The 16354-nt window shown below is 37.6% G+C and overlaps 6 protein-coding genes across 6 annotated transcripts; 2 read left to right on the top strand and 4 right to left on the bottom strand.

Moving 5' to 3' along the window:
* Positions 1–11: 11 nt before the first annotated feature.
* On the bottom strand, positions 12–4466 carry INO80 (chromatin-remodeling ATPase INO80; the record flags this gene model as incomplete). Its single annotated transcript, XM_445907.1, has 1 exon — positions 12–4466. One exon carries the CDS (start codon positions 4464–4466, stop codon positions 12–14), a length of 4455 nt encoding a protein of 1484 aa, XP_445907.1.
* A 2133-nt stretch (positions 4467–6599) lies between these two features.
* Positions 6600–7730, top strand: ARO2 (bifunctional chorismate synthase/riboflavin reductase [NAD(P)H] ARO2; the record flags this gene model as incomplete). The annotated part of the gene is made up of 1 exon (XM_445906.1): positions 6600–7730. One exon carries the CDS (start codon positions 6600–6602, stop codon positions 7728–7730), a length of 1131 nt encoding a protein of 376 aa, XP_445906.1.
* Positions 7731–8249: 519 nt separating this feature from the next.
* On the bottom strand, positions 8250–8825 carry RPL9A (60S ribosomal protein uL6; the record flags this gene model as incomplete). The annotated part of the gene is made up of 1 exon (XM_445905.1): positions 8250–8825. The coding sequence occupies one exon, from the start codon at positions 8823–8825 to the stop codon at positions 8250–8252; it is 576 nt and encodes a 191-aa protein (XP_445905.1).
* Positions 8826–10321: 1496 nt separating this feature from the next.
* On the top strand, positions 10322–12337 carry TIP20 (Tip20p; the record flags this gene model as incomplete). The annotated part of the gene is made up of 1 exon (XM_445904.1): positions 10322–12337. The coding sequence occupies one exon, from the start codon at positions 10322–10324 to the stop codon at positions 12335–12337; it is 2016 nt and encodes a 671-aa protein (XP_445904.1).
* A 30-nt stretch (positions 12338–12367) lies between these two features.
* Positions 12368–14389, bottom strand: ROG1 (putative lipase ROG1; the record flags this gene model as incomplete). The annotated part of the gene is made up of 1 exon (XM_445903.1): positions 12368–14389. One exon carries the CDS (start codon positions 14387–14389, stop codon positions 12368–12370), a length of 2022 nt encoding a protein of 673 aa, XP_445903.1.
* A 436-nt stretch (positions 14390–14825) lies between these two features.
* On the bottom strand, positions 14826–16043 carry MRF1 (Mrf1p; the record flags this gene model as incomplete). The annotated part of the gene is made up of 1 exon (XM_445902.1): positions 14826–16043. One exon carries the CDS (start codon positions 16041–16043, stop codon positions 14826–14828), a length of 1218 nt encoding a protein of 405 aa, XP_445902.1.
* Between the last annotated feature and the right edge of the window lie 311 nt (positions 16044–16354).

Raw genomic sequence — 16354 nt, 5'->3', positions numbered from 1 at the left:
GTGCGTATGTATTAGTTCTTGACTGTTATCAGGTTATTTGTCGCTTCTGGTTCAGAAGAGAGGGACTTTGGTGTCAACTGTTCATGTTCTGGTCTCGTATGAGTTGTTTGTATATTTGTATCCTTTGTCTTACCTTCCATGACTACCTGTTGGACTTGCTCTTTTTGTTTTGCCCTATCACGCATCCTCTCCTCAATTGTTCCTCTAACGAGTAATCTATAAACAGTAACTTGTTTGGTTTGTCCCAATCTATGGGCTCTGTCCATTGCTTGAGAATCTATTGTAGGGTTCCAATCCGAATCATAAAAAATTACAGTGTCGGCTGCTGTCAAGTTTATACCTAAACCACCTGCTCTTGTACTTAATAGGAAAATGAAAATTTCTGGATTTGTCTGCCAATCATGAACCAGATCACGACGATCTTCTAATTTGGAAGAACCATCCAACCTTATATGATTGTATTGACGATATGTTAGATATTCCTCCATCAAGTCCATCATTTTAGTCATTTGGAAGTAAATCAATACTCTGTGATCGTTCTTCTTCAGCTCCACCAATAATTCATCCAACTTTTTCAATTTAGCAGACTCTGTAATAAACCTATCCATTGAAGGCATCGATATATTTGAAGAAAAATGTTTATTCAATGGATTGGGGTACATTTCACTGATTGGGAATTCTTCTATAGGAATGCACTTTTTAACAAACATATTGTACTGTGTAGGTGGTGGGATTGATGACAATGCTGTTGTGATAACAGGATTGAATAAATATGATGACATTTTATTAGTAAAGTTTAGGGAACCATTTACATTAAAATTTATGGGAGGAGCAACTACTTTTGGACAATACCCTGGTTGTATGCTGTTTAGGTAATCGTTGTGATAAATATCATTCCGAATCCCAGTCAGATTAGGCAGATTGGTATCAGCATGCACAATAGAGTCTGCAATGAGATCATTGGCATTAGAGACTACAGTAATCAAATTTTGACTACTTTGTTTACTCTCTTTTTTCAAGTTAATAATCCTCTCAAAGTAATTACTTTTGTGAATCTTCCTGAAAGAGCCATATGCAAGGCCTGTTAACAAACCCAGATATTGACACATTTCCTTATTATTGACAGGATCATATATTGAAAAGTCGGAAAGTAATAATTTCTCCATTATGTCTATCGAATTGTTATAGTTAGGAAGGATTAGATCTTCATATATTAATTTCGGAATTGCGCAATTGATAGGGTTTGTACTAGAATACATCAACTCGGAAATGGTCTCTGTAAGACCTCCTGAAGTTGCTATGCTTGATGAGATCAATGACGATGTTTTACCAAAAGATGTGAATGAAAATGGGGAGTTTATGTCTGCTCTCTCAAATAAATCTGGGTGGTTACAGACCTTCCTGAATTGCATTACTGCATTGATAATGCTTTGATCAGAGTTACCTCCTCCTGCAATATCTGAACCTTCTGCAGCAGCATTTTCTATTGCGTCGTAGTTAGAGGACATCTGAGATTTTAGAACTTGATATAATTTCGTTTGTCTTTGTGTTAAATCGCACATCACATCAATTTCAATCTTGTCTCCCAACTCAGACTGGACATTTTTCTTAATACGTCTTAGCATAAATGGTTTCAATATCATATGAAGTCTTCTTAGCTGTTGTTGATTCAAAGAGCTGTTTCCTTCTGCGTGTGACTCTATATCTCTAGAAAACCACTCATTAAATTCATCATGGGAGTCAAACAGTGACGGCATAATAAAATGCAGTAATGCCCATAACTCTTGCATGTTGTTTTGAATAGGTGTACCAGTTAGTAATAGTCTATTTCTACAGTGAAAGCTCAATAAATTTTTCCATCTCGATGATTGAGAAGACTTAATGGCTTGGGCTTCATCCAATATCATGTACTGCCACTTCATTTTTTGAAGATACGAGGCATCCGCTACAACCATCTGATAAGAAGTAATCATAACATGAAATGGAGATTTTTCACTATATCTTAAGTTTTTCCTATCCCAAAATTTTCTTAATACCTTTCTATCATTTGCAGATCCCCAATATGGAAGGATTTTAAATTGGGGTACAAACTTTGATATTTCATTTACCCAGTTGTGTAACGTTGATGCAGGTGTTACAACCAAGAAAGGTCCCCAGATGTTGTGATGCTCCGCTAAGTGAGCTAAAACTGAGATTGATTGTACAGTCTTACCTAAACCCATCTCGTCAGCTAGAATACCATTGATACCTTGATCATATAAATTAGCAAGCCAATTTAATCCCTTCAATTGATATTCTTTTAGTGTGCATGCTAGCATTTTTGGTTGCTCTATAGTAATTTCACCAAGTGAAGTTGGGTTTTGGAAGTTCATTTCTTCTTCATCATCACTTTCGGTTGATTGCTGCTGTCTATGTGCATCATCAAAAGCCTTCGCTTTAGCTCTCGTTTCTGCTAACGCATTCGATGCATTTTGTGCTGCTTTTAACTTTAGTTGCTCATCATTTTCATTATCAAAATCGATGGCATGGAAGTCATTCTTATTTGGTGCAGTAGTTGTCAAGTCATAATTGTCTTCATCCTCTTCTGCAACTTCATTACCTTCTAATGCACTTGTTTTTATTTTTCTCCCAATAAAGTGAGAGTATAATTCTGTCTGTGTTAATAAGAAGTTTAACTTTTTAGCCTGTCTCTTTGATTCCTTTTCTTCTTCTTCCTTCTTGGCCAATTCTAGTGCTTCTCTTTCTGCCTTTTTCTTCAAATCTCTCTCCTCTCTTTCATTCTTTTTCCAGAAATTTGCCATCTCTCTGATACCCTTTCTAGCACGAGTTTGGAAGTCTTTAACTTGCTTGAAATTTCTAGTCTGCCATTTACGGGCTTCTCTAGCGCACAGAGAAGAAGTTTTTTTATAGTTTAATGCTCTGGTTGATTGAATCTGTTGAACAAGTCTCGAAATCTTCATGCAATCTTTTCTAGCCATATCCTTCCATATCATGGTATATGTATTATCGTAATGTCGTTGAATAGCTTTGGCATCCTTCAAACTCATTTTCATACCATAGGTAGGCAAACCATCAAGATCATCGTCTTCTTTATCGTCTTCATCTTCTTGTTTAGTGTTCTCAGATCGATCAATTTTCCTTCTTTTCCTGGGAGACTCCTGATCAGCAATCTGTTTAGCTTCTTCTTGAAGCCTTTTCTCTTCGGCTTTCCTAGCATCCTGTAAGATCTTTTTCAATTTCTTGACATGCATTTGTTTCAGTGTAATCTTCACTGAGATCTTTTTTTCAGTTGGACTATATTCCGTTATATTCACGGCTGTATAACGCCTTTTACTAGACTTTGGTGCTTTACCTTTGTTGCGCAGCTTAATTAATTCTCTGACAATCTTAGGTCTATCGCTATTGATGGTCACTATTTTACCGTTAGGCTTTGGCTTCTTAATTTCAGGTGCGAAATCCTCGTCATTATTGTCATCATACTCTTTAACTATTATTTCCTCTTCAGATTCATCAGTTTGATTTATGTTTTCCGCCTGATCTTTCTCTGCGTCAGAGCTAACCGGTTCTTCCTCGTTATCAGCAGGTTCTGAATGTAAATCATCACTGTCTAGTTTATTACTCAAATTTTCATCGCTACCATCATTGACGCTAGTATTTGCATCGGAATCTATGTCGCTTGAAGGGTCATTTGTCTTTTTCAAATCATCCATTGTATCTTGATCAGAGTTTTGCATATTGCTCCCGATCCTATTGGCTTCTATAGTTCTCTCCGCTTCATCTTTTTGATCTTCAACTATACCGTTTGCGACTGAGGCGGTAACACTTGCAGCAGAATTGGTAGAAGAGCTAGCTTCTTGTTTCTTTATTAATTTTGTCTGATCAAGCTCATCCTTATGTCCTGAATCTACATCTGAAGTAGGAGAGTTAATGCCTGCCATTGTGTTGTCAGTCTTGTTAGTGGTGTCGCTTCTTGATGCTTTAGAGCGGTTTCCATGATCATTGATAATTTCAGGAGTTTTGACATCAGTTGTGCCCATTTGGCTAAGAGCGGCAAGATTTGCCGCCGCTTCCATTTCAAGCTTAGTTCTTCTTCTTCTTCTATGTTTGATGGGCTTTGCCTGTATGCTCTTGCTCAGAAGCTGTGATCTGGTTTCCTTATAGGATTCGTAGTCTTTCCATTCGTTACGTATACGTTGAATGTTGTCGTATAAATCATCTAAATGCACTTCTTCGGTCATTAAATCGTTATTTTGGAGATCGTTACCGTCACCGACAAGCTCTTTACACTGGGTATTCCATTCACTGATCAACTCGAATTCTTGGTAGTTAGCAAACTTCCAATCCTGATACATCAGTTCCAATTGATCCCTCTTTATGAGTCTGTCCATTTCTCTATTGAGGGATTCCAAGTAGAGTTTGGTGTCTTCCACCGGATCATCGTTATTAAGCAATGCGCTTAGGGACATTACGATATAAAATAGTTACTTTGTCTTATGAGCCAGTCCCTCTTCGTTGATACCTTTAAATCAAATAATAAATTAAGGACCAAATACCTATGTGATAATCTGTATCGAATTTCTAGTATCTTGCTGTTTTAGTTTCTTCTATTTTTATATTTGTAGAGATTTCTACCTTACCTGACACTGACACCCTCACTAGAGATTATAAAAAATGAGCTTTCAAGATTGAGCTGTTGGTGTCTATGATTTCTCTCTTTCTCCCTCTGTAGTCCAAGTCTCCAATCCAGTCTTGCCAGCTTATTTATAGTGCTCTGGTTCACTATACAGACTTTTGATCTTGTATTGCTATTTAGATCTTGGTAGTTTTGTGGTTTTAGTGTTACAAATATTTACTAAGAGAAAGTATATATAAGAGGAAGGATGAAGAAGGAAGGAGGCGAAATTTGCTGTGTCAGTGATCACTCCATTCCACGTTTGGGTGAGTTGCTTTCATTGGTAAAAAGAGAGGGTCCCAAAACGTTTAACTTAGAAGAAAATCACTTCTAGCAAGATAACAAAAGCTTCGGTGTAAAATAAGCTAGGTTTCCACATAACTGCTACCCAATAAAATCCCTACAAGAGGGAACTAATAATAATATGAAGAGAAAGGGAAAAAAAAAATGTTATGGAAAGAGGATTTATCCAGAATCCATTTGAAAGAAGAACGCAAAAAGAAAATTTCTCCTTTGTGAATAAAGAAGCTAAATCCCATTTGAAACCATCCCGATCCACTTTTTATTTAAAGGAAGTAAGAAATTCTTAGGCTTTTTGAAGCAATAATGAAAGCTCTTGAAAAGACCACTTAGACAATTCAGGAAAGAGGGAAAATATTAATAAAAATATCTGACAACAAGAGCAATATCGCACAAACCAACACTTGTAGAAAAATTGTTTTAAAAGATCAAATTAAGTACAACAGTTTGTCTTTGTAAGGAAAAGAAATTTTAAGTTGGAAGTAGATGTAGATAAAAAAAAACACTTGAAAAGCACAATCGTTAAGGAGAGGAGACAATTCAAGAAAAATGAGGAAAAGGATTGTTGGAAGAACGAGAACTTAAGGCATCGACAAGGACGACAAAGACCAAAGGAATGGAATGGGAAAAAAACAAAAGACGAGACTTGCAAATTACGTAGAGAAGAGAACTTGTTAAAAAGGACCTCTGGTCCGCAACCCGGCAAGGCATTAATATAGTAATCTATTTCACCCGTATTCGATATGGCTATTCGGTTAAAACACAACTACCCGAAAGAAACCACGAAACTTCGCAACTGATGAATCCTCATGGACGCATTAGGCAACAGACCGACTATTCTCTCACTTGGTATATATTACAAATATATAACACACGGTACCTTGATGCTAGCCAAGCAGGCCACAAACGGGTAATGCCGCTACTGTGTGAATACAGCAAATTACCATCTGCAGATTGACAGCACCACTTTTGTAACTATACCTAGTATGTAATCCAGGGGACTGAATATAATCCTTGCATTTACGTGTTGGTCACCAATGAAGTACGTTTCCTCACGCCGCGTGAGACTCGCCAGAACTTTGAACTTCCCTCTCAACAGCCGAAAAAAACAAGAAAAAATCGTGTTTCAGTACAAATATGCCATTTTAAGTCACGTGATTTTATCTTAATTTTGTTTTCCTTCACAAGTTTCCTCCTGGGCTTTCTCTGTGTGTAGCTTTGACTGAAGGTGGGGGGGGGGGGAAAGTCCCAGAAAGTTGCACTGCACATCCAGTTGTATATCATAGCATCAATGATAACTAAAGTGCTCTTGGAAGTGTGATTGCTGTGAAGTAGACAGCTGAATATCTGAGTGATCTGCTGAGTGTCTGAGTGATCATATTTTTCCTTGCGATGAGTAATAAGTTTTGCAGAGCATTTTATGTTTTTTTTTTTTCATGTCTAGTACTGTACATGCTCTGGGAACAAGTGGTAATGCATGGATAATATTGTATGGTTGAGTATGTGGAGAGTAGAGAAGTATAGGATACATATATATTTACCTGTATACTTATCTTTCGACAGCGTTTTCTTTTGTTCTGGATAGAATATGCTGACTACATAGAGGAACAAAGCAAAAAGAGTAAATATGTCCACCTTCGGTAGATTGTTCAAAGTCACTACATATGGTGAATCACACTGTAAAAGTGTGGGTTGTATTGTTGATGGTGTTCCACCGGGACTAACCCTGGAAGAGAAGGATATCCAACCGCAATTGACCAGAAGAAGACCTGGCCAGTCTGCGCTTTCTACTCCAAGAAATGAGAAGGACCGTGTAGAGATTCAATCCGGTACTGAGTTCGGTAAGACTCTGGGTACTCCCATCGCTATGATTGTTAGAAACGAGGATCACAAGCCAAAGGATTACTCTGAGATGGACAACTACCCAAGACCATCCCACGCCGATTTCACATACTCCGAAAAGTACGGAATCAAGGCCTCATCTGGTGGTGGTAGAGCATCCGCTAGAGAAACTATCGGCAGAGTCGCCGCTGGTGCCATCGCTGAGAAGTTCCTGCATTACGTCTCTGAAGTAGAAATTGTCGCATTTGTCACACAAATTGGAAGCATAAAGATGAACCGTGACCCATTCGATCCAGCTTTCCACCAACTACTAAACACCATTACTAGGGAACAAGTGGATTCCATGGGGCCTATAAGATGCCCAGACGCCTCTGTGGCCGACCTGATGGTAAAAGAAATTGAAAAGCACAGAGACGCTAAGGACTCCATCGGTGGTGTGGTTACCTGTGTTGTTAGAAACCTACCAACTGGTCTAGGTGAACCATGTTTCGACAAACTAGAGGCCTTACTAGCACATGCTATGCTATCTATTCCTGCCTCCAAGGGTTTCGAAATCGGTTCAGGTTTCGAAGGTGTTAGCGTGCCTGGTTCCAAGCACAACGATCCATTCTACTTTGACAAAGATTCCGGCAAATTGAGAACCAAGACCAACAACTCCGGTGGTGTGCAAGGTGGTATTTCCAACGGTGAAAACATTTACTTCTCTGTTCCTTTCAAATCTGTTGCTACAATCTCTCAGGAACAGAAGACTGCCACTTACGACGGTGAAGAAGGTGTTTTGGCTGCTAAAGGTAGACACGATCCAGCAGTCACCCCAAGAGCCATCCCAATTGTGGAAGCCATGACTGCACTAGTTCTAGCCGACGCGGTGTTGATACAGAAGGCTAGAGAATACTCAAAAAATGTTGTTCGCTAATATGATATCGAAAGCAAAATAAATATACTGTACTATATCAACAACAGCAATTTATAACATATCTCATAGAATTAATGCTAATATTACAAACCTAGACTCATATCGCATGTATCTTTAAATACTTCATAGAACCCTGACTAGTTAGTGAATAATCAATGAAGATAAATTGTTATATTCTTAATCGTTAGAGTTGCTCCCAAAATTGTTCAAGAATCGATATCACTTATGACTATACTGTGGACCAAATGATCGAGTTCCGCTGAGGCCAAGAATAAATAAGAAAGTCTTATAATATTTTAAAAATTAAGGTATATTTTTTATTAAATTCAATTGAAAATCAATGATAATCTTCAAGAGAAAATATTTTGTAGAGAATAGAGTAAAAAAATTATATGTAAAATAAAAAACCAATTTGTAGAATGCTAAACTTTATCAATTGCCAACAGTAACTATCAACAACCTAATAATAAACTATAACTCTGTGGATTTGTTAAATGTAATTTTATTCCTTTAATTTCTTTACAATTCTTCTTCGATGAAACCCTTGTGGGAAACGTAGATACCATCCAAGAACTTACGGATATCCTTGTTTCTGACACGGCAGATTTGTTGAACATCAGCGGCGTTTTGGGAAACGTCTTCAACAGAGTTACCGGACAAGACCAATTCATCCTTTTGGGTGGTAGAGAATTCGACATCGACACCTTCTCTAACTGGGACCAATCTGACCTTCTTGTCACCCAAGAAGTTTCTGATTTCAATGAACTTCTTACCGTCCTTGTCAATAGTGTTAACGTTGATTGGGAAATGCGCGTAGACGTATCTCAACTTGTACTTGTAACCCTTGGTGACACCGGTGATCAAGTTGTCAACCAAAGACTTGACAGTTCTCAAAGCAGCAACGTGCTTTCTGTCACCGTTGTGGACGGTAACCTTGATCAACTTCTCGCTGACCTTGGTGAAAGTAACATCAATGTGCTTCAAGGACTTGACCAAAGTACCTCTTGGACCAGTAACCTTAACGACTCTGGACTTGATGCTAACGGTAACACCTTCTGGAACAGCAATGGATTGTTCGGTTTGAATGTACTTCATCTTTACTTCAGTTGACAGGTGTCTCTTGCAAGTAACTAATAAAAGCTATACATCTAGTAAATACCACTACAATCTTAAAAATATTGCCGACATCAATCGAGACAATACACAATTAGTGGTAAGACTCTAGCTAGAGATGGATGAGGCACAGAGTGAAAAAAAAAGTTGAAAAAAGTTTTTCAGATTTTTTTGCAAAAAATTGGAAATTTCTTCAAGATCATCGATTCTCAGTAAGAAACAACCGTACAACAAACTGTACAATTAGCCATTTCCAATGTCATCGCACCAGTTTTCCTAAACCAGCTTTGTGAAAAAGTTCACCAGTTCCAGAGCTAAAACCGGGTAAACCATCTTTCAGCTGCCACTGGTTGCAACCCAGCAGGGCGTGTCTGGGTTCCCGGGGGGGAGGAATATACACTCATCAAGTGACAGAGCGTCAATATATGAGAGCTACAGATGCTATTCGTTGTATACTTTGGCAGAAGTGTCAGTATGCCATTAACCTCTATAGGTAAAAACTACAAGTGTGAATGGACAGTGCCAATCTACTGCTGCGTATATTACCAAACAGATATGCTCTCCCTTCAGCGTATAAATAATATTTGGCAAGTTAGAGTTGGCACTTGAACCGTACAGTAATATAATAATATAATATGAGTATACACTCATGGGAGTCATGTGACTTGGTTTCTCCAAACAGAGCTTGAGGGCTCCTAGTTTCAATTTGTACAGCACTTTCTTAGAGTAGTCATCGCAAGTGTGCTGTAACGCTGGCGCAGTGCAATAGGGCACTTACTTCCAAACAAACGACTGTAGTTCCCCCTCCCAAAAAAAAAAAAAGTTTTTGAAATTTGAAAAAAAAAATTGCCGAAAAAGTACCTAATTAGGAAATTTACTACCAACATCTCTACACCACATATACAAGCTGTGAATGGGGCCTTATTACCAGCAGTCACAAAATATATAAAGTTCTATGAACCGACAATACTCAATCCGCTTCACTTAACATGCATTGTGTGAGCGACCTACAGTAGCATTGATCATGCATATATACTAGAGGATGATATGCCCCAAATCCTGAAGTTGTGCTTATGAGTCCCAATTAAATGAAATCATATAGTGTTGTGAAATTGTTCTGAGACCGGCACGTTTGCCAGCGTTTCGATCAGCGTACTCTTGTGTAGCACTGTTGCGCTTTCTAATACATACTCTTGTGTTCTTATCTTCCTACTAAAAGCATCCCAGTTCCTTGAATGTAATTTTGAACCACTGATATCATATGATATTTGACGTGTATAGACACATCAATCTTGCAGAGGGTTTCGGACCGTTGGCATGAATTTCAAGTACCTGAATTGACAAATTTAAGGTATCAGAATATTACACTACAAAAACTAATCAAGGAAAAAGAATCTAAAATATATTTCTTCGGTACTGCTCTTTGTTCCATTAGAAATCAGTCAGGTACAATTGCTTGCTAATTATCAAGTTGAAGAATGCTCAACGATATTAACGACCTTCTTGATTTAGAGAAGCACATCGATGAGATTGAACAGAAACGAAACACCCTTGCCAATGAGTTGGAAACATATAGAAATGGGGTTGTCACAAGAAAAATCCATGAAGAACAGGAAAGCATTGATCTGTTAGCTGAGAGAATACTTGCTGCGACAGACAACTTGGAAGCCATTGAGCAACTGAAAACGGAGTTTGGTGAATTGAGAATTCTGAAAGAACTAGAAACTGATATAAAGAATAGAAATAAAAAAAAGGAAACTGTAGATGAGCTGCAAAAACTCGAACCAGAACTCAATGAAGTAATAGAAAGTAATGATGAAAATACCATTACTGATAGCATCATTAATCTACATGACAAAATTTCTTTGATCTGCAACGATGAGGTAATTCATCTAGATGATTATATACAGTATTTCATATTCAAATTTGAAGATGAATTAGTCAGGCCTGTTATATCTACAAAAATGAACGAATTGCAAGACAAACTGCTAAAATCATATTGGGATAACCAAAAAAAGAACAGCTTGACCACGAATCAGATAAATGATCTGCGATCTAAATCCAGCGAATTATTCAGGTTAAATAACTGCTTGTTTAATAATAGCAGCGAACCTTTAGCAAATATGAAAGCTATTGCGAACAACTTTAAAGTGAGATTTACTTACCATTTTCACAACTCTACGACAGACATCGAAACTTACTTTAAATTTTTAAAAGATTATCTTCATGAAAATCTTTATCAGTGCATTTCAATATTTTATGACCCCAGTGTAGGACTATCAAAAGCAATTATCCATCAAGAGTTCATTAACAATGTTCTTAATCCGATAAGGGAAAAAATCAGATCTACACTATCGACAAATGATTTGAAGTCTGCAATTTTCCTGATATCACAAATTTTAGCAACAGACAAAATTTTGTCGAAGACGTTTCATTACCAGGGTAGTGGTTTGGCAAGTTTGATATCAGATGACCAATGGGAGAAATGGATAAATTATGAGGAGGAAATAACGAAGAAGCAATTTTCCTCAATAACTGGAAATACAGAAAAGGAGCTATTACAATCAGCTAACAATTTCAATGAGTTGATAAAAAAGACGTATGTGTACTTAGAACCACTATTAACTTTAGAATATGACCCTGCTCAGAAATTCAAATTACAATGTTGCTCGAACATCTTCCTGAATTTATTCAGCATGTACTTAGAACATACACTTGCTGTTGATACACTTGGCGAAAAAAGATCCAAAGATGAAGAATTACAACAAACGTTGATAAAATTGAATAACTTATGCATTGTCGCCAATAAAATCATTGAACTTCAAGGTATGGAACCATTTGTATTATTGACCGATATTGTGAATAGGAATGAGGCAAAGAATTATATTTCAGTTTTCCAGGATATACTGAATGATTACGAGCAAAACATTCAGATTGATATACAGAGATCTATTGTTCACAGATTGCAGAAACTGCTAAAAGATACATTACGAAACTATTTCAAAATTACTGGATGGTCCACAGACTACTCTCAAGAAGAATTAACTACTCCCAGCTCCGAGATCATAGCAGCAATCAATCTTTTAACACGTATATTTATCAAGATTGACACCCTGCAGGTCCCGCCAAGTATTGTCATTCAAATAAAGAACGATATTTTAAATGTGCTTGTGTTGTACTTCACAGAATCCATTTTAAAGCTTAATAAGTTCAATAAGCGCGGTCTTTTGCAATTTGAACTAGATTTTAATAAATTAAAGGATTGTCTTTCTCTGCCTTATGATAACTTCAATTTTAAAGAAAGGATGTTAACTGAGATATTACATATTCTCCGTTTAAAGTATGATTCAGCACAGTCCCACTTCTACGAAAAGCAATATATTAAGCAAGGATTATATGATGATCTTCGAGCACAAAACAAAATTGAAGTATTAAAGGACACTGAAATACAAGACGCACTATATAGAATAGCTTATGGCAATATCGTTGAATAAATAAATAAGTGATTTATAAACATGAGCATTCTATATGGTTTCATTCGGGATATCAACCATGTCTAAATCAAGATTTTGTGTAACTTCATCTTTAATTTCGCGTAGGCTTTCCTCATTGGAAGCTGTCGCATCCACTAGATTTGAAAACCTTTTCTTTGCAAAGGATTCTACAATTTCACCGACAGTCGATATCATCCCTGTAGGCCCTTCTTTGAACAGGCCGTCCTCATCAGGCCTCTTAATCCAATTCAGATCCTCTCTGGTAGTGGTAATGGAAACATCTTTTTGACTATCCATTTCAAAATTTTCTCCACTAAAATGCTCAGATATTAAATGATCTATTACAGGCCAACCATAGGCATTAGAAAATCTCCTTCGAACAATGATATTATTATGAGCATCCGGTTTCAAGGCGACTATTACTTTTCTCCATGACAGGCCTTTGTGCCACCTTATTGCTATCGTCTTCTCTAGCTCTTGGTATTTAGTTTTTTCCGATGTTACTGTAGACAATGCTTGCAGAAATATATTCTTATTGTTAAAAAAACTACTATCAGGATCTTTTTCTACATCCTTGATATCTTCTTCTGTGTATATCTTGTCATGAATAATTATATCATTCCTATGTTTAGGGTTGACGATGAAATTGATATCTGGTAATGGCGGCAATAATATGGAGGCTGCAGATTGGAAAAAGGATACTTTAGGAATTTTTGGATCAGACTCAGGAAATTTTTGCGGTGCCCATAAACTCAACATCTTAGTTAATGGGGATATGAAATTTTTATTGAAAAAAGCCGTGTTATCTGAGACTGTTATATTATTAGGACCAGATAAACTCTTATTCTCTTCCTTTTCTCTTAATTTCTTCAAGATTGCATCATAATCAAGATATAATAAACCTGACGTATAAAGCGGCACTATTCCATCGTTAACGGCGTTTGCGTATATTGTTCTCCTTTCAAATTTCCGTAAGATGCTTCTGATGAACTCCCCGGAAAGAGAATAGAGCAAGGGTTTCTCATCTGGTAAATCAACATCAAGATTCAAGTCCTTTCCCGTACGACCTACAACCCCAAATGACAGTAATAAATTAATATATGCCGGATTATCAGTAACGATGCCTAACATTGGTGAAGCAATTGTGATAAAATTTACCGGTTTAACCTTATCGAAAAACCATGGGTATCTGGCTGCTAAATTACCAATTGCAAAAGTCTGTACTAAACCACCTAAACTGTGTCCAACAAATGATATTTTTTTGACATCTGCATCATATAGATTATCGATAATATAATCCGCCAATCTAGTTCCTAAGTATCGTACACCCTTTTCTGTTTCACAAACATTATCGAAATAACCATCGACAATTAATATTTCATTGGGAAAGTTCGCCTGTGACTTATATATTTCTTCCATCAAGTATGATAAATCTGCAGATACATTCGAATGTAATCCATGTGTCAGAATTACTAAATGCTTAATATCTTTTTTTGGAGCTAACTCCCTTGGTAGCTTCCATAGATCATCTGTTGTTAATCGTGAAACAATCAAATTATTCGATGTTGATCCTAAATGCGGGAGACACTCTATTTCATTATTTTCCTCCAACATTTTTCTGTCCATACCAACTGTCACCTCAAAAGGTACATTAGTATTTGTAGTAAATAATATCTGACTCACTACATCCAATATCCACACGTATTTTGATTGTATGTTGTGTAATGACAACTCCATAACCTTCACTTGTTGCGCTTGTAGATTTGCCTCAAATTGCGGATAATCAGCTGATGAAACGATATGCTGCGAATGATGGTAATTATTACTTCTCACATCACCATACAAAATAAATGGACCAGCCAAGTAACCTGCACGAAATGATAGGGGACTACAATTCTTCAATCTAACATACAAGGAATCAAGCTTCAAATCATCTGGTATTTCATCATCTTCATATAAGATATATTCTATCAAATAACGCTCTATTTCACCCACTTTAACCGATGATCTATAATGATATAGTATATCTTTATTAGCATCTATTTCATCCATTATTTATATCTCTGCTGGATTATTGGTACTTCATCTGCATTTGATCCTCTCAGCTGTGAATTTGCGAATATCTCCAAATTTAAAAGTAAATGTCTTTCTGGAATATATTTTCAGGTTAAACCCAAATGGAATGGTTGTCAATAAACTTAATTCACCTCGTGTTGTGGCTTTGTAGGCATTCGATCATTGTTCTCGCTCAACTATTATGTTCCCATTGTCTCAACAGTCCAATTTTCATATGTGTGAAGCGATGCCCGATGCCCTAAATCATAAAAACCTAAATCAATCATTTTCAAAAGTTATTTGAATTAATGGCAATTCAATAATTAGGAAAAAGAGTCAAAGGAATATTTTTTGTACGCTCTATATATACAAGTTAATTAATTACATGAAATAATCCTATGTAGAGAACAGGAATTGCTGAAAGCCTGCCGGATTAAGATTGATTGGTTTCAATAATGCTTTCTGCTTGTATATTATCGTCAAATGACCTGACAGCGTTGATCACATCATCCAGCCTTTCCCCAGATATAACGCCTTCAAGGTCATAAAGATTCAATCCACATCTATGGTCTGTTATTCTGTTCTGCGAAAAATTGTAAGTTCTAATTTTGTCGGACCGGTCCATGGTTGTGACTTGCTCTTTCCTCACCTGTCTTTCCTTTTCTGCTTTTTGCTGTTGTTCAAGTTCAGCTAGTTTCGATCTTAAAATGGAAAAGGCTTTCGCCTTGTTTCTATGCTGGGACCTTTCGTCTTGCATATGAATCATTATGCCGGTAGGAATGTGAGTCAGCCTAACAGCTGATTCGGTTGTATTAACGTGTTGTCCACCTTTCCCACTAGCCCTTTTCACATCAATTCTTATCTCTTCTGGCTTGAACGACCTCTCAAATGCATCGAGGTCTTTGCCTTCATCGCCCAATTGTGGCAATACCACAACAGCTGCTGTTGAGGTATGGGTTCTTCCTTTACTTTCAGTGGCAGGTATACGCTGTACTCTATGCACTCCGGCTTCATATTTGAGGATATTATATGTACCAGGTTCATCTATTGCCAGTACAGCATCCATAATACCACTTCCTGCCTCGTTTTCCCTGATTGAAACTATGTGATGCTTCCATTTCTTGTTATGCGCGTAGCCTATATACATGTTCAGCAAATCTTTTGCAAATATCATGGCCTCACTTCCACCCACACCGGGTCGCAGTTCCAACATGCACGCCTTCTCCGCGAAAGGATGAGGTGGGATGAGCCTATGCAGCAGGTCCTGTGTGGTCTTCTTTAGGTTCGGTACCAGCTCGTGGAGTTCAGCAGCAGCCTCCTCAGCAAGACTCTTGTCCACATCGATCATCTCCTTGAGCTCTCTGTAATTCCCGAGCTGTTCCTTGTACCGATCATACACGTCTTGTAATGACATAAGCGAGTTGTATTTCCTCTGCACATCTTCGTCGTACCCGTTACTTATCTGTTTCTCTAGCTCAGCGAGCTCCTTCGAGACACCGCTAACTCTTTTCAAGAGCAAAGGATTCAACTCCTGGAACTCCAAGGCTTCCTCATCGGCCTCGCTCGCAGCTGTGCTGGCGAATCTGTACGCTCTCCACACCGGGATCCTGGCCCTGCTCAGCACTTTCAAATTATTACGGGCAATCCACATTCCCTCAGCACACTCTAACGATTCATTGATAGTGCAATAGACTACTGAATCCAAAAACCATCCCGGTACTAATATGCCAAGGCTTTGTTCCTTTTGCGAGTAAACCCTAACATAGTATGTGTTATGGCTTCGGTTAGTGAAAACCTACTGGATGGGGGACCAGTTTCCAGCTTACGCCGTTGTCAGGAAAGTTTAGTGCCCGGCCCTAGTGAGAGAGTGCGCAAAAATTAGGGTTGCATTAGCTTAGGACACTGAAAAGAGAAGACGAAGCGAAGACCTAACAAGTTGACAAGTTTGGGGTCACGTTACGT

The sequence above is a fragment of the Nakaseomyces glabratus genome, chromosome E (genome assembly GCF_010111755.1).
Source record: "Nakaseomyces glabratus chromosome E, complete sequence".
NCBI classification, from domain to species: Eukaryota; Fungi; Ascomycota; class Saccharomycetes; order Saccharomycetales; family Saccharomycetaceae; genus Nakaseomyces; species Nakaseomyces glabratus.
Note: the sequence above shows the minus strand (reverse complement) of the source record. Positions and strands in the feature narration are given on the sequence as shown.